The sequence below is a fragment of the Oncorhynchus gorbuscha genome, linkage group LG10, assembly GCF_021184085.1.
Source record: "Oncorhynchus gorbuscha isolate QuinsamMale2020 ecotype Even-year linkage group LG10, OgorEven_v1.0, whole genome shotgun sequence".
Lineage (NCBI taxonomy): Eukaryota > Metazoa > Chordata > Actinopteri > Salmoniformes > Salmonidae > Oncorhynchus > Oncorhynchus gorbuscha.
The window spans coordinates 24,307,163-24,329,993 of NC_060182.1; the positions used below are offsets into that span (position 1 = coordinate 24,307,163).

Genomic DNA, 22,831 nt, shown 5'->3' on the forward strand with positions numbered 1-22,831 from the left:
GTTTTAAAACTTTTCTGTTTTAGTTTTTAAGAATGTAGGTACAGTAGTAATAATAAAATAATAAAACAATAATAAATCAAACGTGTACTCTGGGCAACAAAAAAAGTTCAAATATATAAGTCAACGTGAGTGCATATCCATAATCACAGTAAACTGTTATAATAATAGAAAAAACGAAGAAAAAAATAAATAAATGTATAATAATATAATAAACAAAACTATGACTGAATGTGCCTCCATGAAGAATCCCTCCCCAATAGGTCCCTTTTGTCAAGACTTCCTCCGAAGTCGGTCCCTCTCCTTGTTCGGGCGACGTTCAGAGGTCGACGTCACCGGTCTTCAAGCCATCGCCGATCCACCTTTCATTTTCCATTTGTTTTGTCTTGTCTTTCCACACACCTGGTTTCAACTCCATCAATTACATGTTGTGAATTTAACCCTCTGCCCCCCCCCATGTCCTTGTCCGGTATTTTTTATTGTAAGTGCTTGTGCACGCTATGTCTGGTGTGCGTCGGGTTTTGTACCCATTTAATGATTGTTCTGGTTTCCGGTGAGTTTTTATTATTAAACTGCGCCGTTGGAAACACAGTTTTTGCTCTCCTGCGTCTGACTTCTCTGCCACCAGTACGCACCCCTTATACCTTTGCCCTCAATAGGACACCCCCAGCACCTCCACCAGTCCCCATCAACCTCCACCCACCCCTCAGCCACAAAACACAATAATGACAATAATAATATAAATTAAAATACAAAATATATATACCAAGATATATATATATATACACATGTACATGTACAGTACATATACATAAACATATTCATAAGACACAACTTATCTCTTATCTCTTTTCCTACATCAGATATGCAGGTGACATTTCCACCTGGATGACAGCACATAAATAGCAAGACGGAGATGCTCTTCATCTGAGGGAATGCCTCTGCCCATTCTCAGAAATCAGATCGTCTGAGATGATCATGTCGTTTACATTCCAGTCCTTGTCAGCTCCATATTTGACGACTTCAACTCACACCCTGCTGGAATCTCTGCATTATCAGATTCCCCTCTGTTATTCATCTCTATATTGTAATCAAAAAAAGTGTTTCAAAATGCTGTACTTTTATTAATCTATATGTTCAGATCATTCTTGAGCAATAAGGGGTGTAATATCTCCAGATGGGTGTGTGGTTGTCATGCCCTGGCCATAGAGAGACTTTTATTCTCTATTTTGGTTAGGCCAGGGTGTGACAAGGGTGGGCATTCTAGTTTCCTTATTTCTATGTTTTCTATTTATTTGTGTTTGGCCGGGTGTGGTTCTCAATCAGAGGCAGCTGTCTATCATTGTCTCTGATTGAGAATCATACTTAGGTAGCCTTTTCCCCACCTGGATTTGTGAGTAGTTCTTTTCTATTTTGTGTCTGCACCAGACAGAAATGTTTCGTTTCGGTCAACGGTGTTGTTTTGTGTCAGTGTTCAGTTTGAATAAATTGTCACGAACACGTGCTGCGCTTTGGTCCTCTTTTTCAGACGAGCGTTAGTGGTGCCCTTCCTCACCCATGCCAAGAAGATGTTACTTCTTGTGGGGTCTTTGCCTTGAAAGTAAGTGTGAGAGTATAAGTAATGTAAAATTAACCTACTGAAAGTATACGGACTAAAAAGCAAAACAGAACTGTCAAATTATATTACAGGTATGTCGTTGTATACTGGCGAATTAGAATCGTAAATGCAACATCTTTGTTGGGGAAACAAATGCCATTTGATTTTTTTTTACCCAGTTAGCTGAATGTGTTCTGGAGTCAATTGTCTTCTCAAATACGGACAAAGATAACATCATGAGATAAAGAAATAGCAGTCACACTCTTCAAACACTGGTATGTTCAATTTCAAATTTTATATAATTGTAGATAAAAAAAAAAAATGTACATGGATATTTCAAGGTTCTTTGATCCAACTTCTTACTAGATGGCCACTAAAACACATGTATTTAAATAATTATGTTACAAGAAATCTATACTGTTCAATTTGCTCAGAAAAATACATGTAAAGATGTATAGACTACTTGACATTATGTTTTGCTAGATGACCTGAGCCAACTGTGCCACTTCTGTGGTGAGGTGGACAATGAGGAAAACTGGGTAATTGATTGTTCACTTCTAAAGGCACATTTTTAGGAGTATGAATGTGTATAACCAGTCAATTTTCCAAAGGTAGTATAATCCGCTTTGATAATGAAATTGTAATTCAAGAAGATGTTTTAAATATATTAATTTGTCATAAAGTTTGTTTGACCGCTGCCCACGATGATTCCACCAGTCCTGTATGAAAACCATCTCATTGGACAAATTTGTTTAATAAAAAAAATATTTTAAAAACCTTTACTTAACTAGGCAAGTCAGTTTAGAACAATTCAGATGACGTCTGCGCTGCCTGTCAGGACGAGGTTAGGCTTGAGTTCCAGGTGGCGGTATCACCTGACACATCCAGAAGTGGACTAAATGTTCAGTCGAGCTGTTGCAGCTTTCCAATATTTGTTTTGTTATTTATTGTCATTTTATTTCTTATGTAAAGATCGACATTTGTATTTAATGTTTGTTAACAAACTTAACTTTCTGTGATGTGTTTATTTTGTATTTTCTTAAACCTGTTTCTTTAAAAAAAAAAAGTTTCTTGATACTAATTTTTCTCTCTGTAGCACACTACTGGTCAACATGAGCTACCACAATGATTAGGAAGTGTGCCAGGCCTTGCAGTCCCAAACTAGAAGGGGGGAGAAGTCCCCCCCCCCTTTCTACTTTCCTTAATTTTGTGGTTTTTATTTTATTTAACCAGGTAGGCCAGTTGAGAACAAGTTTTCATTTTCAACTGCGACCTGGCCAAGATTAAGCAAAGCAGTTCGACACAACAGAGTTACACATGGAGTCAATAATACAGTAGCATCTATATACAGCATGTGGTAGGTTAAGAGGGAAGGCAATAAATAGGCCATTGTGATGAAGTAATTACAATATAGCAATTAAACACTGGAGTGGTAGAGATACTAGGGTGGAACGGAGCAAGATAAATACAGTATGGTGATGAGGTAGATTGGATAGGCTATTTACAGATGAGCATGTACAGGTGTAGTGAGCTGCTCTGACAGCTGGTGCTTAATGCTAGTGAGGGAGGTAAGAGTCTCCAGCTTTAGTGATTTTTTTTTTGCCATTCGTTCCAGTCATTTGCAGCAGAGAACTGGAAGGAGAGGCAGCCAAAGGAAGAATTGGCTTTGGGGGTGACCTGTGAGGAGTGTGTGTTACAGGTGGGTGCTGCTATGGTGACCAGTGAGCTGAGAAGGCGGGGCTTTACCTAGCAGAGACTTGTAGATGACCTGGAGCCAGTGGGTTTGGCTGTGAGTATGAAGTGAGGGCCAGCCAACGAGTGTACAGGGTGTGGGTAGTATATGGGGCTTTGGTGACAAAACGGATGGCACTGTGATACACCATCCAATTTGTTGAGAAGAGTTGGAGGCTAATTTGTAAATTACATCGCCGAAGTCGAGGATCGGTAGGATGGTCAGTTTTACAAGGGTATGTTTGGCAGCATGAGTGAAGGATGCTTTGTTGTGAAATAGAAAGCTGATTCTAGATTTAATTTTGGATTGGAGATGTTTAATATGAGTCTGGAAAGAGACTTTACAGTCTAACCAGACACCTAGGTAGTTGTCCACATATTCTAAGTCAACCGTCCAGAGTAGTGATGCTGGACGAACGGGTAGGTGCAGCTTTCCAATATCAATTTTGTGGCTAGAGACAAATGCTTTCTGTAGCACACACTACTGGTCAACATAAGCTACCAAAAATGAGTATGAAGTGTGCCAGGCCTTGCAAGAAAATCAGTCAAATACTTTCTGTAGCACACACTACTGGTCAACATAAGCTACCAAAAATGAGTATGAAGTGTGCCAGGCCTTGCAAGAAAATCAGTCAAATACTTTCTGTAGCACACACTACTGGTTAACATTAGCTACCAAAAATGATTATGAAGTGTGACAGGCCTTGCAAGAAAATTTGTCAAATACTGTCTACAGAACAATGTATGTGTGATATATTAAACATAGAGGGAGTAAAATGTAGGCAAGCAATAAACCTTTCAGAACAACTACTAATCGAATGACATGGAAGAGATGACGAATTTTGGCAAAGAGATTTATTTATAGTCTAATACACTTGAAAAAAAATAGCCAAACCGAAAACTGCAGACATTACTGGTGCCTCCCCCGCTATCAAACCGAAATCAAGAATAATTTCAACGCAGTCGAACGTGATCAGAAATCTCAACTAGCAAGCAAGTCGCAGCAATGAATTGAGTGCGAGCGCGTCCACGCTAAGGATGGGTGGGAGAGAATTCTGGCATGGGGTATTTTTCGGCACAAAACCTGCCCCTATTTACCCGGATACAGTACCTCTTGCGGCACGATTGATTCACTGTGTCAATGTTCGCACTGTAAACATTCTAATAAAAGCGATGAGCGTTAAATCAAGTTGCTTCCTCGTTATTTCTCCCGTCCCTAGAAAGACCATTACGTCAATGCGCGGTGATCCTTCTGTGTAGTCATCGAGTTTGATTAAATGTTGATTACAAAAATCCAGAGAACTGGTGACTCGAACCCAGAATGAGACAGAACTGTCAGTGCCGGCCGGTGGAAAGGAGTGAGGGGCAAACTTCCTGATGACGATACCTTAGCTAAAAGCTGTTCATCCCGCCAGTTCAGCATCACCACCCACACCTCCACTAGCGAGTCAGACTGAGCAGGAGAGGGAAACCGGGAGCAGATGCAATTTGCAGTTCAAGAACAAGAAAATATATTACCCCTGGCTTGTCATGCAGAATTAAAAACGGGGCTGTACAACATGCAAAAAGATGGGGAGCTTGGATCTAGAAACGACTGGAGGGATTAAACTTTCTAGCAAAAATGTGACTGGAATGTACAGTATCATCCTCTGCCTTTGACATTTAAGTCCTCAGAAAAAAAGGTTTTTGAACATGCCCGAACCAAGGCGCATTTGGTTCGGCATTTTCAAAATCAACTGTCACTGTCCTAATTATCCTGAACATAACCCTATCCCAGTGTCCACTGTTGACGTTCACTGACTACACCCAACACTAATGTTGTGTAAATCGCATACTGTAGTAATGGTCAAGCCATTTGTTCAATTCTTCCAAACGTATCACACTTGTTACTTGGGTGCTGCTTTGTAAAAATAAATTCAATAAATTAAATTCCATAAAGGGGTAATCAGCAGTTGCTACAAACATTTTGTGTGTGATGGGGGATGTTTAGAATACTGCTGCTTTCTAATAATCTGTCTTGGTTGGGTTCATGCGAGTGACATATTGACTACACAAGAGTACACCCAGAACATTGCTCTGGGATCTAGGAGTATCTCAGTTTCAAGGTAAGAAGCCTGGCATCTATCAGTCAGTCTCATGCAGGAACCAACCATGCTTATAAGACTTGTTTGTGTAGCAGTACATGCCCCTTTTCAGAGTTTCATCAGGCAGAGTTTGTGAACCTCTCCAGCCATGGTAAAGATTTCTTCCTTTAAATTTGAGTCCTTAGTGGTGAATTTCCCCAACAGTACTTATAAATGATGTTCCCATTGATTGAAGGATATAACTTATGTCTCATGAGCTTAGTTCAACTGTCATACCGCATCAAACAGAAAAAAATGTGCAATCATGTCAACAAAATAAAATGTAAACAAACACTATATAGCCTCAACTATAATTTTGTTTTATGTCTGAATTTGACAGTGGTTACATTTCTCCAGCACCATCCTTTAGCTTTTTACCAAAACAGGGTTGGAGGTCATTTTGTTATTGTTTCTACTGCTGATTGCTGCTTTAACATTCAAGTTTGCATTCTTGAATATGTAGCACAGTGACTTTACATCACAAATAAAACAGACCCACAAACAAGCATAAAAATATATTTGATCTTCTCAGTAAGTGAACAGTTCCATGAAAATGACTGACAGCCTTTTAAAGATTGGTAAGTACATGGCTTGCATAGGCAACATAGAATTATGTTAAATGGAATGGTCAAGTGCCAGAGTAAACCTGTTAGACAGCCGACCATAGAATAACAATAGAAAAAAGACAGGAGGAGAATAAATAGAAACTTGATGACCTATAGGCACGGTGTAATTGAAAACATTAGACTACAAATCCCATGAGCCTCAAATGCAACTTGGCTCCACCCTGTTCAATGTCATCAGCTTCACTCGGTGTACCCAACAGCATGTACCCTGCTTGTAAAGACAGTCCGCTGAGGGAATCGTGCGTTCTTGTGACAAGATGAATGGACCAATACAGGAGGTGGCTGTGCTGGCAGATAAGGTTGGTCTCCCCTTTCAGGGGAAATGTCTGAGGTACATTGAGATGAAGGATGATCATTTCTCTGTGACTGCTGCTGCCATGGGGATGCGGATTGTGGCCTGTGCAGTCGCTGCCAGCTCCTCGATCTCTGTGTTTAACCGCCTGATGACCCACTCCATCGCCTCTCGTCCCTGGACACAACAAAACACACAGGGGAAAATTAGGAGCTGAACATTTCCACTCATAAATATTTAATCCAGGCTGCATGTGCGAAGGATAGAGGTCATACTTTGCCTGCATTCGCTGAGATGGTTTTGGCCATGAGCCCCTCCAGGTAACTGCTCAGACTAATTCCTTTTACAGAGATCAGTGCCTCTTGTGTCAGTATGGTCCTAAACATAAGGATAAACATAAAAAAAACAGTTTAGCTGTGAAAACGCAAAGCTATTTATCCATTTTCCCATATATAAACTCAAACCATCAACAAATCACATACTTTTCGGGATCCTGCGGATGCGGCCTGTATGTTAACTTTTCGTCCACAGATACTATGTTAGTACATGAAATCTGAAAGCAGAGGAAAGTGCATCAACGTTAGCCAACAAGGCTAAAAGGTGGAGTTATCTATAGTATTCACAAATGAACATCCGACAACAGCGGTGAACTCACATTTGTAGATTGTAGCTCAAATGTCTTTTCCTTGGGGTCTACCACCGAATGCTCCTGGATGTATGTGTTTGTTCGTGTTATACCAATGAGCTGTGAGAAAAGTCAATGACATCCTCACTGTCAGTGAAATACATTTGACATCACTAACAAAATAATACATCCTCAGATCTGCTGAATGCACTTCTTAGTAGAATCGCATTAGTGGCAACATTGGAGACAGGCATCCACTGTGCTGAGGACTTACAGTCTTGGCCAAGGAGGGCAGTCCCCACTCTGTGCTGAGCAGTCGGTTGCTGCATAGCCGACCTTGTGTGTCCACATGTCTGTTCAACACGTCCACCCCTACCACGCCAGGGTTCATGGGGTTGGGGTACTTCTGCATTGCCGCCTTTGTCACCGTCTCCCACGGGTGGCTGTGGGGGGGGACAACACAGGAAATCAATATTACTGTAATAATACAGTATCATAATGTGTGCATATCATAATGTTACCATTTGTGCATGTGGACCTCCTGGTGTGCCCCCCACATGAATACATTTGAAAAACTGTCCTGACATTATTGTACTGTGTTATGTCGATTGGGTTAAGAAATATGAATTATGGGTTCAGTAATACAAGGTACTTGGTTTGACATTGACAATGTTTATTTTTTACAATCCCTATTCATGATGTGAGGTAAACAGGGGAATTTCCTCAAATTAATTCCCCAAAGAGTATTAAACCCTGAATATATAGTGACATAACAACCATGATTCCACCATTGACAGAGCCTCCGGTATAGCTAGTTGGAGTAGAAATACCTCAGAGAGTGCATGCCTAGTGGTGCGGCACGGGACATCACCAAAAAGAACATTGAGCTAAAATTCGATTAATAGAGGAATTCACGTGACCTTAAACAAGTAACAGTTAGCTGAAGCAAAGCACCGGAACCCGTGACACTCTGCTGTAAACTTCGGGCTAACAGTTAACGTTAGCTACTTGTAATGCAGCTAACTAATGTAATGTCAAAGATATGGTAATGTTATGGCTGGCTAGCTTGCATTCACTTACTGTACTGTCTTTGTTGTATAGCTAGCTAACTATCATTATTTTTCCTAGTTTAGGAATAGTAAAATGGAAGTTTGATGTGTTGGCTAGCCAAATATTTGGCTAAAGTCAGCTGTTTGCTACCTAAAACCCATTGACTTGTACCAGAAGCTAGTTGACTAAAAGCAAAGAGCTAACGCGCGCTAACTGGCTGGTTGCTAACCTAGCTACAAACTTCAATAAGCTAGTTAATATCAAGGTATTTTAATTAAACACGTTTTAGAACTTTTATAAATTACTCACTTGAATATGTGTTCTGAGGTCCAGATCTTCATGTTTTAAACCGTTCAGTCAGTACTTGGGCGCCGGTGACTTATGACAGCGTGACAGCAGCTATAAAGGAAAGATGTTGCCAAATTGCCCAACAAGTGGTGCTCCCTCTGGTGGCGACCAGAAGTATGTCATCCGACTAGTGATTGGTCGTTCGCGAAGAGCCGGCTCTTGTAGGTGAACGTTGGGAGACGGCTCGAAGAGCCAAATCTATTTATAAAAATATATACAAATTAAGATATTAATAATCAAACTATTTAAATGTATAGAATTAGCTCATTCAAAGAACGAGAAAATAAATAAAATAATATGGGTCTAAATGCTCAAGCCCACACATTCGTTCTGACTGTCTGCTCAGACGAACAGCCTCACCGGTTGTTCCTGTCAATCAGACACGCAGTGTCAACCAATGAACCAAAGATGGGTAACTCACCAACTCACTCACAGTCACACACTGAGCAGCCGAGAACAGCGAGGAAGGACAGCTGGAAAATGAGTCGGAAGCATAGTAGCTTTTGGATGCATTTTAAAAATGTAGACAATGTTGGAGCACCGTGTAGAATTTGCCAAAACAAAATCTCATATAAAGCCGGTTCTACGCACAACCTTCACCGGCATATGCGAACTGTCCACCCAACTATGAAGCTAGCTGTAGCGGAGCTTCGAGAAACTAGCGGGCCTGCTAGTGATAGTGGTGGAGCCAGCACCTCCACCCGTGGAGATGTATCCACTCAGTCAAGTAGGCCTACTCCGCGACCCACAGCAACACAGTCTTCTATGGACCAATTTATACCAAAGTCTATGTCTGTTGCAAAACAAGGCCAAATTGATATTGCATTGGCTAAAATGATTGCCACTGATTTCCAGACATTTTCGATCGTGGAGGACAGGTTTTTAGAAATGATAGCAATAGCCTAAATCCAATGTACACAATTCCAAGCAGGAAAACCTTTTCAAAATCACTTATTCCACAACTGTACGAGAGCACACAGGCTTCAGTGTGGGAAAGAGTCCAAAAAGCTACTGCAGTTTGCCTTACCACTGACTTCAGGACACCAAGGGTAACCACTTCTTACATGTCGGTTTACATGTCACTTCATTGAAGATTTTTCAATGTCTAGCTGTCTTCTGGACTGCTTTGAGTTCAGTGACAGACACACCTCAGAGAACTTGGCAGAGGAACTGTTGAGTGGCCAGAGAATGGCAAGTAGATGGAAAAGTGGTCTGTTGTTAGCAACAATGAAGCTAACATAACCATTTTTAAATGGATTCATCATCCATGTCTTGCCCACACAATCAACCTGGTTGTAAGAGATGCTCTGAAGGTGATGAAACCCACTGTGGACAAAGTGAAAGCAGCTGTGGAATACTTCCACAGGAGCACAGTAAGTGCTGGAAAACTAAAGTCTACACAACGCCTGATGGGGATGCCTGAGCTGAGGCCTGAACAAGACTGCACTACAAGGTGGAATTCAACATTTTATATGTTGAAGCGGTTTCTTGAGTCAAAGGATGCCATCATCTCTACCCTGGCCATTGTCAATGCACCTGTTGATGCTCTGACCCAAGAGGAATGGGAGGTGGTGGAGGAGGTGTGCAGAGTCCTGGAACCCTTTGAGCAGGTCACTGTGGAGATCAGTGGAGAGAGGTACAATAAGCAGTTATTACTGCATCATTATTTATTCCAGTATTATATATGTATATGAGCAGTAGATGAGAATGTAATATCAGTAGACAAAACATGAACCTGAACTGTTCTGGGACAAATAATTACTGAGAGAAGAAATCGCATCAGCTCCTCAAAAGTGAGGCAGCTTGCATCTCTGAATGTAAATCTCCCATAAAAGCAAAATGTGGTCAGCATTGCTGTGTGCTGCTGGTTATAACATGGCAATAAAGAAGAGAGAGAAAAGAGGGACCAGTTTAATGTTTTAAGTGGGATGCTGCAGTTTTGCACATTGTTATTTGTCTTTGATATGGTGCAATATTCTATTATTATGTTGTTCAGATTGTATTAATTTTGAATTGTTACGTTTATATGCACTTTGTTTATATACATTAAAAAAGTTATACTTTAAATGCACATGTGTAATAGCATCCTTCTCTTTTTACATTCATTTCGATTTGTGGGATTCTGCAGTTCTGCAAATTGTTATTTATTTTTCTTTGATATGGTGCAATATTTTATTATGGTGTTCAGATTGTATTCGTTTTATATGCACTTTGTTAATAAACATTAAAAAGTTATACTATATAGCATTATTTTTCATAACAAACCAATCAATTTTTTAAATACCTTGTGGTTAAGTTAGAGTATGATTTCATTTAATAATTTAATTATAATTGTTTTAACACCAATCATAGACAAACTATCGCAAACTGTTTGACTTGAAAAAAATACGAAACAACTTTTTTTTTAAAGAGCCTTTTGGGAGCCAAAAGATCCGGATCTTTTTGGTGACCTGAGCCGAACGAGCCTGCTCACTGGAAAGAGCCGGAATGCCCATCACCACGTCCCACCCTCCCTGGTCCTTCAGAGTGAAAAATGACCGAATAACATAACATCCATTGAAATGTCTGGAATTTTCCTGACGCGTATTTCAGAGGAGAGAGTGCACCGTATTTCGAACAAAGCCAAATGTAGCATAAATAAGAACTCAAATCCCCTTAGCTACATAACGTTAAAAAACGGTACTCATCAGATTTCACATACTGTCGATCACAAAGCGCAGATAAAAGTCCCGCCCCAGGAAGCGTGTCAACCCTAGCGACGTCATTTTCGCCTCTTCCGCCCTGTTTTTATAACATATCCGAGTTGTCCTTGAGCGGAACATCGCTGGCAAAATGGTTGCATACTGGAGACAAGCGGGCCTTAGGTAAATGTATTCAATATTACATTTGGACTGTATTCTGATTGTAAGGTCATGCACTTAAACGATGTAGCTACTAAATTGCATATTTGCTTGAGAGCTCTGGTGTGATTGATATCCAGCTAGCGCCTAGTTAGACGATATTATAAACGAATTTGACGAGTTAAGCTAATATAGCGTTTTTCTCGTGAGTTATAATCAAAGTGGTCATATAATTGGTGTGACTGACCGTCATATCACTCTGTCTTACGTATCGACATTACTTTTAGGACAAAAATTCATTGAAATATGTACAATCGAAATGCTATACCCAGTCTGTTTTAAAGCAGAACTGCCAACTTGTGCGTTGGCCGTGACACGCATTTGAACGCTCAAGGCACGGCACAAATCTCACGCATTGAAAAGTACTGCAATTATAGTGCGTTAACTTTTCAACTGTGCTCCAAATCGTGTTGAAGTCGGAACATCTGCGATAGCAATTTAACATAAGCGGAACGTCCTGGCTTGCCACAACACTGACCCGCGCCACATTGAAGCATATGATTGGTCTAGTTATGTAAGGGATAAAGTGGATTGGATGCATTTTTTAAAGAAACGCCCCTCAGGATTAGAGTGGAGAGCCAGAACGTTCTCTGCTGAGTTTATAAAACTGTAAAAAGAGCAGCATGGTAGCGCTGTTTTATGTACAATGTGGTGAGCAAGATGAGGTTGCTGTTACTCCCGTCCCTATTGCAGAAATCAGCCTTTTGACAGCATGTACTAAAGTCCATCCTTGCATTAGTCCCCTTGTTTGGCGATTGAATTTTAGGTTGTGACAACGAAAAGGCAGCAGAGACTTGCAGTATGTAAGCAGGGAAGTTTGGTAGGGTGACCTGACTTGTAACTATGAAAATAATTTTGTCAAACAGATTGTGAAACCAGAATTGTACATTAGGATTCTAGAGGGCGAATAATACATCAACAAATATTTTGGTTAGGGTGTAGGGGCTAATTGATGTCGTCTTGACTTCAGACGATTATCTATTTAGTTTGTCTGAGAGGAACAATTCTCAATCTTAACAATGGGCTAAAACAGAGTAATTAGTGTGTCTGCACGAACACTGTTATTCCCCACCCTTTTTAAAAATTTGACTACTTCACAATTTTTTTGTTTTTAAATCTGATATACCTACTTGTCTTTGTAAATGAATTGAGGCTATGTATTTTTTTGCAGTCATTCATGGACAGTTTAGAATAAGTTATACAAATAAGCATGGGATATTAAATGCTCCAAGAATCAAATATAATTTGACATTTTAGTATTTTGTACATGCTAGGGGAACTCATAAACACATCCTATGTAGAGTAAGATCATGGCAAGGATATTCCACTAGTAGGCATCAGCTACCTGAATGTTGATATTCATTAGATTTTCTTAAAGGCTGGGTGATTTTGAGAAATTAATTGTTATAGCAAGAACACTTTCAAACACCCAGCGCTTGGGAAACAGATCAGGGGTGGCCAACCTTCCTGGAGAGCAAGAAGGATTTTCTTTCAGTCCTATTTGAAAGATACAACATGTTTGTCCTTACCTTGAAAGGAGTCTCTTGACAAGGAGACTGCAATCTATGATTTGGTTACCCAGTGTCATCAACCATGATTATTTCCTGTGCAGAGCCTTGGTGTAGTGGTTACACTCCCCGGGCACATGTCATATACAACTTTCCACCTGACAACAGGGATCAATCCCTGCTTCCAACCTTCCCACTGTTTCTCCCATTTCCCTATCACATTTCATTACTGTCTGAATGTGTCAAACCACCCAAGAACTTTAATTTCACCCCCTCCAAAAATCTGTTACAAAGTTGTAGAATTGAGTGATAATTTAATGTCCAAAGCATCCAGAATACATCTGACCAGTGTTCTTTTTATTTTTTTCCTCTTCTCTCTCCCCCCCGGTCATAGGGGTAAGCCATGTCAAAATATATAGAATGGCAGGAAATTAGCTTTAAAACAGTACAATCGTCTAGGGGGAGGACCCCCCAATCCCCCCCCATCTTGGTAGCGTGCCAGGGGGAAAGGAAATTCATAGAAAATCTCACTCCAAGCTTTCTTTAAAAGGTGGCAGCCCTGGCTAAAGTGTTTCTTTCTGTGTCCACTGCAGCTACATTCGCTTCTCTGCGATCTGCGCGAGTGCAGTGCGAGCGGCACTGAAACCACAGTTCAAAGTCGAGGCAATGAAAGTTGCAGAATCCAGCGTCAAAGTCTATGTCCCAAAGGCTATAGCATGTGAGTATTGAAAGGACAAATCACAATAATTTTTATAATAATTGTATCCATCTACCACCTCCTAACCATCACACAATATTGCCTCAACTCTTGCTGCTTGGGCTATCACACCTGATTTATATTGGTTCTATTCACTGCAGCTGCCAAGTAAGCATGTCAATTATTTGCCTACTAAATCAGTCTGCTTTATTAGGCAAGTCAACGTTCTCATTGCCATAGATGTAGAACACTACAGAACTGCAGATTATCAGACAGTAATCACCATAATTTATATATTGTCTATGGGCATTACTCTCTTTTTGTAATCTGCACTTCTCAAGCAACTAGAACAAGTAGCTAGATAACATCAATAGTTCAAAGTTTCTGAGATCAGTCTAACTTGACATGTTTCCCTTTCTTTATCTTGCAGGATCTGAATAAATGTAATGGATGTTCTTCAGGGCCAAGAGGATTTTTCGTAGTCCCTGCCAATGTCTGTCTTTGTGAATGGATGAAAATGCAAGGGTTAAATCTAGATTTGTGGATAGATAGGGGACCTAACAGAATGGAGATGTTTTTCCTTTAATTTGTAATTAAGAAAATGAATTAAAACTCCTATTTAAAAGATGTCTGCTGGATTACTTAAGCTTGCATCCATGACTCTTGTTTGCCCCTGTTTTGTAAAGATATACAGTGGCTTGAGAAAGTATTCACCCTTGGCATGTTTCCTATTTTGTTCCTATTTTGTTGCCTTACAACCTGCAATTAAAATAGATTTTTACATTTCCCATTTAAACCACCCAAGTGTTGCTTTAGCCGTATGCTTAGGGTTATTGTCCTGCTGGAAGGTGAACCTCTGTCTGTCTTAAATCTCTAGCAGACAAATAGGTTTCCCTCAAGAATTTCCCTGTATTTAGCGGCATCCATCAGATTGGATACTCCAATCGCCGCTATGGAGCTTTGCAGCTCCTTCGGGGTTATCTTTGGTCTCTTTGTTTCCTCTGATTTTAATGCCCTCCTTGCCTGGTCTGAGTTTTGGTTCACCTTCCCTCTTGGCAGTTTTTTTTGTAGTTCCATATACATTTTTTTTTACATTTATTTGATGGTGATCCATGGGATGTTCAAAGTTTTTTATATATTTTTTTATAACCCAACCCCGATCTGTAATCCAACTTTGTCCCTGACCTGTTTGGAGAGCTCCTTGGTCTTCATGGTGCCACTTGCTTAATGGTGTTGCAGACTCTGGGGCCTTTCAGAACGTATATACTGAGATCATTTGACAGATTGTGACACTTAGATTGCAAACAGGTGGACTTTAACTAATTATGTGACTTCTGAAGGTAATTGGTTGCACCAAATCTTATTTAGGGGTTTTATAGCAAAGTGGGTGAATACATATGCACTCACCACCTTTTTTAATTTTTTGAAACAAGTTATTTTTTTTCACTTCACCAATTTGGACTATTTTGTATGTCCATTACATGTAATCCAAATAAATATCATTTTAAATTAGTTTAATGCAATAAAATAGGAAAAACACCACGGAGGATGAATATTTTTGCAAAGCCCTGTGCTTTACCTGGCAACATGGACTGTGAGTGGCTCTTCATAATTTAACACTTCAGGAGTCTTATGTAAAAGTAGGATATAATCTCTGATTTTTATTCATTTAATTAAATACTGTACATAGATGTGGAGTACAGTGTGAAATGAGTGAATACTTCTAGATTAGCTTTTCAGTGCAATGAAACAGGGTTGTGTTCAGTGGGATGTGTAAAGTTGCAGAATGTTGAGAGAAATACATTCTGTAGAGCAGACGTGCAACTGTAAGCTCTTTACAAGCCATTTGAATCTAAAACTAAATGTTGCATCTCAACTTCAATTAAATAGTTTCACACTTGGAGCACATTTCTATGATTATGATCTATGGTCTTCCTTTGTAAAAATTTGAATCACTTAAAAGTAGTCAGTGATTCAAAATGCATGCATTGTACAGTAGGAATACAAACAAACAAATCGTCCTTTTCGTAACTAAAATGTCGGTGCTCTCTAGTCTCTCTTCTCTCTGGTCATCTTGATCATGGTCTCTGGCGAGCGATACAGGAAGATGAGCTTCTCAAACAGTGTTTCCTCCAGCTCCATCTCACCAGTCTCTCGCACAACAAAGATGTCCGTGCAGAGCTTCAACACCCGATCCACACACGGCAGCTCCTCAAACATGATGGAGCGGGATATCCCGTTGAAGAATTCCCTGACAAACTTTCCAACGACCAGCACCACAGACATGTACAGGCCAACGATTCTACCGTAGCAAGTTGGAATGGCACAGGAGGTGGTATCAGGTTGCAGGTCGAGGCCAGACAAGCAACATAAGTATATTGGATTCCATGGAAAAGAGGACAAAGAGTTTATTTAGCAGTGAGAACAAATCAAGTCAAAGCGTCAATCAGCAGTAGAAACAATAACAAATCAATCGCCCGGCACCAGGTTCGGTAAAAGCTGAGTGATTGGGCTGGAGAAATGTAACCACAGAAATTCATAGACAAAGCTTTGGATGCAAGGACTGATCCACAATATCAAAATTATAGTTCTAACCATGTTTTGAGGCTATATAGTGTTTGTTTACATTTTATTTGGTAAAACAAGCTTATATTTTGGGTTCTGATGGGGAACGACAGTTTAACTAAGCTCATAATTATAAGTTATATACTTCAAGAGTCAATGGGTACATACAGTATTAATTTATAAGTCTAAAACTGGCTGTATCAACTGCTGATTGTCACTTTGAAGGGATAGTTATCTTAATGTAAATAGCTCCTGGGGCAGCATTGAGTATAAGTCTTTACCTACCCCTGTCCTGCTAGAGCACCCAGGCTGGAGGGGCTGACTTTGTCGTTGAACACCACTATCTCAATGCTGTGACAGCTGCTCTGGATGTGCCCTTGTCCAGGAGTGCATTCCTCCACCATCCACCACTGACCCCCCTCTGCACTTCCACTGTCTTCTGCCCGCTGTAGTTTGATGGACAGGGGCCGGTAGAAGGTCAACATCTGCAGGTCCTCAGGCCTATCTGAGTGTTCTGGGATGTTGGAGATGGGTCAGGGAAGATTTGAATAAGTGAGAAGCAGAGACCATGACCTTCAGTTGACTGGTTAAGATCCATGGTTATACAAGCATCTGCATTTGTTAAATGTATTTTCTGTACAGTATGATGGTTGGATAGAGGGTTACTTACCTACTTCCAGACGGGTGGCCATCTTGGACTCCAGTCCTCCGGGACCTCTGATGAACTTGGGCAGGAGAGACTCAATGACCCTAGCAGAGAGAATGAATGACAGCATATCAGCACCAACATTCTATTACCATTGTGATCATATCTTTTGTATGTGGAGTTCTTTTGAATGTAATAGGTTCCTCTACAACTAGATTTCAGAGCGGTTATTTTAGGTTATTTTATTGACAGTAATGTCATGTTGACTGAGAGTGCTGTGATGATGAGACTCACACAGAGTCACTGCGTGTCCCTATGAGCATCTGAACTATCTGGTCCCTCAAGGCCCTGTCCTCATACTTGACAGTGTGTTCCCCCACGGTCTCCACGTTCATCGACAGAGACGCATTCCTGGGGAGGAGGGGCACACGTACACACACATACACAGAGTGAAATCACTACCACTATCACTAACCGGTTAAGTTGTTTATTATAGCTGTATCATATGGCATATGTTTTTAGCACAAACCATACAATCTTAGCTTTGACACAAGGTCAAAAAGTCAGACCTCAAGCCTTAATGGTGTTATATACCCCTTTCACAGGTAACCAACCTAGAGCCCTATCCAACCCTGCTACACTGTACCTGAGTAGGACCCATCGCAGGGTGATGTAGATGTGGGTGGAGTTGCTGAGTTCATGGATCATAGCATCACGGCTGGCAGGGCTGATGCTCCACAGTAGACTGGCATCACTCTTGATCTTTGCAATGACAATGTCCTCGGCCATGTAGTTCACAAGGAACTGCATGGCTGACTGAGAGAGTTAGAAAGAGGAGTATGTCAGAGGTCCTTAGGGTCAATTCCACAGTCCCTCAAACTTGCAACTTGTTGTAACAAGATCCTCTTACCGGGTGAGTGGCATAGAGGTTGGTGAGCCGGTTGAGGCCTGCCTCTGAGTATGGCATCAGGTTCTGCTCCTGGGCACTCATTGTGAACAGTGGCTGTATAAAATGTACACAGAAAACATCAGCACTAACAGTCTCACAGAAGGAGAACATTTTACCAAAATAGAAAGATTGTGAGTTTATGAGGTCATCTATACCTCATATCCTGCTATGCTGAGCTGAATTGAGACATCTAGAGGCTGATTGGTCACCCCAGCCACTGACTTGACCAATGACATGAAGAGGAGGGGGAACCAAATTACGCTGATGAGGAAGAATATGATGAAGCCGCCCATTCCATACTTCACCACCATTTTCTTCTTCTGCCCTGGGGTGTGTGGGTATTTCTGTACAAATTAAAGAGGGAATGATTCATAGTTCAACACAATTCAACACAATCAGTCAGATCTACTCTCTATGGAGGTGAGTTTGAGATTGACAACTGCTGCCAGTCTATTGGCAGTTCGGCATCCCAGTTACCTTCTCCGACTCCCTCCAGCACTTGAGTATGAAAATGTTGGCATAAATGTCCTCGACACAGATCCAGCTGCCCAGGCTGAGGGTGGTGTCAGTCCAGACCCAGTCCATCACGGCACGCAGCTCTATGAGGAAGGGAACCAGGCGGAACCTGAGGAGGAGGCAGGGACAACCCATAGAGATAGTTAGAGGACACAACATTGTATATGTCCCATTATGGTGTCTGTGAGAGCATGGCAGTGCCATTGAGGCCATCTTCATTTTAAAGTAGTCCATTTTATTATTCTACAAATGTGAGTTGGAAAACAAACTGGAAGGTTGTTTACTGCCACCTAGAGGTATAAAGCCACGGTTGGTGATTTAATACCAACTGCAATTATGGAATGTTTTCTCACTGGTATAATTAATTGGCTGATCCCTCCTGATGACATGGATTTGTTTTTAGGATCCCCATTAGCCTACGCCAATGGTGACAGCTAGTCTTACTGGGGTCCGACACATAACAAAAAAGAGAGAGACAAAAGACTTTACAATTTACATGCAGATGAAGTGGGAAGTTTACATACACTTAGGTTGGAGTCATTAAAAACTTGTTTTTCAACCACTCCACAAATGTCTTGGTAACAAACTATAGTTTGGGAAGTCGGTTAGGACATATACTTTGTGCATGACACAAGACATTTTTCCAACAATTGTTTACTTATAATTCACTGTATCACAATTCCAGGGGGTCAGAAGTTTACCTACACTAAGTTGACTGTGCCTTTAAACAGCTTTGAAAATTCCCCAAAATTATGTCATGGCTTTAGAAGCTTCTGATTGACATCATTTTATTTTTGTATTTTTTTTATATCACCTTTATTTAACTAGGTAGGCCAGTTGAGAACAAGTTCTCATTTACAACTGCGACCTGGCCAAGATAAAGTAAAGCAGCGCAACACAAACAACACATGGAATAAACAAACGTACAGTCAATAACACAATAGAAAAAAAGTGTATATACAGTGTGTGCAAATGGCGTGAGGAGGTAAGGCAATAAATAGGCCATAGTAGCGAAGTAATAACAATTTAGCAAATTAACACTGGAGTGATAGATGTGCAGATGATGATGTGCAAGCAGAAATAGTGGCGTGCAAAAGGGAAAAAAGGTTTTTTAAACAATATGGGGATGAGGTAGGTAGATTGGATGGGCTATTTACAGATGGGCTGTGTACAGCTGCAGCGATCGGTTAGCTGCTGAGATAGCTGATGTTAAAGTTAGTGAGGGAGATATAAGTCTCCAACTTCAGCGATTTTTGCAATTCTTTCCAGTCATTGGCAGCAGAGAACTGTAAGGAAAGGCGGACAAATTAGGTGTTGGCTTTGGGGATGACCAGTGAGAAACACCTGCTGGAGCGCATGCTACGGGTGGGTGTTGTTATCGTGACCAGTGAGCTGAGATAAGGCGGGGCTTTACCAAGCAAAGACTTATAGATGACCTGGAGCCAGTGGGCCTGGCGACGAATATGTAGCGAGGGCCAGCCGACGAGAGCATACAGGTCGCAGTGGTGGGTGGTATATGGAGCTTTGGTGACACAACGGAATGCATTTGAGTCAATTGGAGGTGTACCTGTGGATGTATTTCAAGGCCTACCTTCAAACTCAGTTCCTCTTTGCTTGACATCATGGGAAAATCAAAATAAATCATCCAAGACCTCAGAAAACAATTCTAGACCTCCACAAGTCTAGTTCATCCTTGGGAGCAATTTCCAAACCCGACTCAGTTACACCAGCTCTGTCAGGAGGAATGGGCCAAAATTCACCCAACTTATTGTGGGAAGCTTTGGGAAGGCTACCTGAAACGTATGACCCAAGTTAAACAATTTAAAGGCAATGCTACCAAATACTAATTGAGTGTATGTAAACTTCTGACCCACAGGGTATGTGATGAAAGACATAAAAGCTGAAATAAACAATTCTCTAAACTATTATTCTGACATTTCACATTCTTAAAATAAAGTGGGGATCCTAACTGACCTAAGCCAGGGAATTTGTACTCGAATTATCAGGAATTGTGAAAAACTGAGTTGAAATGTATTTGGCTAAGGTGTATGTAGACTTCCGACTTCAACTGTTCATTTCATTTAAAAACATGTAGTGTGTGTGTGTGTGTGTGTGTGTGTGTGTGTGTGTGTGTGTGTGTGTGTGTGTGTGTGTGTGTGTGTGTGTGTGTGTGTGTGTGTGTGTGTGTGTGTGTGTGTGTGTGTGTGTGTGTGTGTGTGTGTGTGTGTGTGTGTGTGTGTGTTTGTGTGTGTGTGTGTGTGTGTGTGTGTGTGTGCGCGTGTGCGCGTGTGCGATCATGATGTTATCCGTCCCCATAGGAAGTACCACCCAGTTGACTACTTCAAAAAAGTGGAAATCCTTAATGGCGCTGCCCATGTTAAAACAGGCTTTTGGGCCCTAGAGTCCTCACTATCTCTGTGGGACAACTCTGGTATTATGGGATGTTCTGGCCTTTGTTAATCTATCATAGAGCATTGACTATACCCTTGAAAGAGGAATAGGTTGAGGTAGTTATAGTTCTTGGTTAGGAAGTTTCCCAGCACACGATTTGGGTAGCCACACTTGATCTGGTAGGCGGAGAGGCCAAAGTAGATGCACTTCACAAAGTACCACAACTGTGCCACCTGGTTCATGTTGAACCTCCTAGAACACAAGAGAAGGACCATGAAAAAGGTCAATAAGCAGCTCCTTTTTTGATGGTTACACATGTATTCACACTGTAATTAAATGAATGAACATTAACTCTGACCTCTCAGTCACTCCAGGGAGTATGAAAAACATCCAGAAGTGGATACCAAACACCAGCACCACTTGGAAGACACATTTTCCCACAAGGGTTTTACGGAGATAGAGAGCACGGTCCACTATCATGGTCCCAAACTGGATGAGCAGCATGACCAGGAAGGCCGATGGGACCTGGTCCTCCCCAAGAGCATCTGTGATGTCAGCAGCAGCACTGTGTTTCTGTTCCGACACAAAAAGAAAACAGTGGAAGAAATCCACTTGAAACAAGTAGGCCAAATAGCTTTCCAAATTCAATTGTGACTCAAGACAGGTATTCTCTTTTTTTCTATTTTCTCACCCCAAAAGCCCAGTATCCAAATATTATGACAACGAAGTTGACCACGTCAATCAGAAACATGAGAGCGTAGACATCACACACTGGGCTGTACTCTGGGTGAATGATGTCATAGAAGAACTGCCTGATAGGTAGGTATATGTGTAGGGCACTGCGAAGACAAAAGAGGACCATGACTGAAAATGTCCATTCATTTTTAAACCAGTACTTAACCATGCACTCATGTCCCGTCAAAAGTCCTGCCTCCAGGAGTTGTTTGTAAACTGCCAGTTATCACCGGGGATATGGAATGAAAGCAACAGAATACACCTACAATGAATAACCATAAGTATAGAGTGCTAAATGCTCACACTTCTATGATAGCAGCTTTAGCCTCTAGCATCCTTTCTCTGATCATCTTCTTGATCCTTTCCTTCCTGGTCAGGGGAACTTTATTGTGGTGCCTCTTCTTCGAGTGGCGCTTTTTGAGCTGCATATCATCTGCAAGAATATCACATTTACATCAAGATACATTAGTATATTCAGGTTGGGTAACATTTCCCATCTGTTCAGGCAACACCCCATTTCAACTATAATACCCTCTCAAACAAACTCATTAGTTCAGCACTGTTTAGTCTCCTGAATGTATGTACCGTTTGTCTCAGTGGAGTTGGCTTTTCCCCATCTGCGAAACAAGGATGCAGTTGAGGCCTGTAGAGGAAGGAAGGGCAGTCTTCGCTTCGGCTGATCCCCTGCTTTGTCTCCTCCACTCATCTTCTTCTTCTCAGTCTTCTTCTTTAACTTCTTGAAGAAGTCCGGCATCTCAACCTCTTTGTTATCCCAAAGACCGTGACACTACGGAGAGAAGAAGTTTTGCAAAATTGTGCTTTATTATCTTTTAAATGATGTTCCACAGAAACCAGCATTCCCGTCAGTACCTTTAGAATGGAGCGATGGAAGAACAGAGCCAAGAGCTGTATCAAGTCAAAGAGAACGTAGCCATCTTTCTTCTCCACCCCAATGATGTTGGGCAGAGCAAAGGGCCGGTCCGCATTGATGCCTCGGTAGGCCGAGGTGGTCCAGGGGAAAAAGCCAAACTGGAAAAAATACTTGACCACCACAATCAGCTGGAAGAGATGGGAATCATCAATCACCCATACATAAAATGTATGCACGCATGACTGTAAGTCGCTTTGGATAAAAGTGTCTGCTAAATGGCATATATTGTTATATAAAGATATACACACAACATTACCAAAAGTATGTGGACACCTGCTCGTCGAACATTTCATTCCGAAAGCAATGGGCATTGATATGGAGTTGATAACCCTTTGCAACTATAACAGCCTCCAGTCTTCTGGGAAGGCTTTCCACTGGATGTTGGAACATTGCTGCGGGGACTTTCAATTCAGCTACAAGAGCATTAGTGAAGTCGGCCACTGATGTTGGGCGATTAGGCTTGGCTCGCAGTCGGTGTTCCAATACATCCCAAAATTGTTCGATGGGGTTGAAGTCAACGCTCTGTGCATGCCAGTCAAGTTCTTCCACACCGATCTCGACAAACCATTTCTGTATGAACCTCACTTTCTGGACTGTGGCATTG

General features: G+C 41.2%; 3 protein-coding genes across 4 annotated transcripts in view; 1 reads left to right on the forward strand and 2 right to left on the reverse strand.

Annotated features, from left to right (window-relative positions):
* Positions 1–5,948: 5,948 nt before the first annotated feature.
* Positions 5,949–8,569, reverse strand: LOC124045726 (PRELI domain containing protein 3B-like). Its single transcript, XM_046365284.1, has 6 exons — positions 8,351–8,569; positions 7,266–7,434; positions 7,022–7,111; positions 6,849–6,919; positions 6,642–6,744; positions 5,949–6,543 (listed from the first exon to the last, which is right to left on the reverse strand). Exons 1-6 carry the CDS (start codon positions 8,380–8,382, stop codon positions 6,427–6,429), a joined length of 582 nt encoding a protein of 193 aa, XP_046221240.1. The 5' UTR covers positions 8,383–8,569; the 3' UTR covers positions 5,949–6,426.
* A 2,532-nt stretch (positions 8,570–11,101) lies between these two features.
* LOC124045727 (ATP synthase subunit epsilon, mitochondrial-like) lies at positions 11,102–14,121 on the forward strand. 2 transcript variants are annotated; one of them, XM_046365285.1, is made up of 4 exons: positions 11,102–11,253; positions 13,391–13,515; positions 13,656–13,662; positions 13,925–14,121. In XM_046365285.1, the coding sequence occupies exons 1-4, from the start codon at positions 11,222–11,224 to the stop codon at positions 13,929–13,931; spliced, it is 171 nt and encodes a 56-aa protein (XP_046221241.1). In that variant the 5' UTR covers positions 11,102–11,221; the 3' UTR covers positions 13,932–14,121. The 2 variants fall into 2 exon arrangements, with proteins under 2 accessions (XP_046221241.1, XP_046221242.1); XM_046365286.1 differs by lacking the exon at positions 13,656–13,662 and having other exon boundaries at positions 11,103–11,253.
* A 1,019-nt stretch (positions 14,122–15,140) lies between these two features.
* LOC124046852 (piezo-type mechanosensitive ion channel component 2-like) overlaps positions 15,141–22,831 on the reverse strand; it is a 35,860-nt gene continuing 28,169 nt past the window's right edge. The window contains exons 38-51 of the mRNA XM_046367643.1: positions 22,167–22,355; positions 21,882–22,083; positions 21,600–21,729; positions 21,253–21,400; positions 20,920–21,134; positions 20,655–20,813; positions 18,132–18,279; positions 17,810–17,998; positions 17,616–17,708; positions 17,352–17,521; positions 17,000–17,116; positions 16,730–16,809; positions 16,345–16,573; positions 15,141–15,796 (exon numbers count right to left, since the gene is read on the reverse strand). Of these exons, the coding sequence (XP_046223599.1) occupies positions 15,544–15,796; positions 16,345–16,573; positions 16,730–16,809; positions 17,000–17,116; positions 17,352–17,521; positions 17,616–17,708; positions 17,810–17,998; positions 18,132–18,279; positions 20,655–20,813; positions 20,920–21,134; positions 21,253–21,400; positions 21,600–21,729; positions 21,882–22,083; positions 22,167–22,355 (2,322 nt within the window). The 3' untranslated portion in view covers positions 15,141–15,543. The remainder of the gene's footprint in view (positions 15,797–16,344; positions 16,574–16,729; positions 16,810–16,999; positions 17,117–17,351; positions 17,522–17,615; positions 17,709–17,809; positions 17,999–18,131; positions 18,280–20,654; positions 20,814–20,919; positions 21,135–21,252; positions 21,401–21,599; positions 21,730–21,881; positions 22,084–22,166; positions 22,356–22,831) is intronic.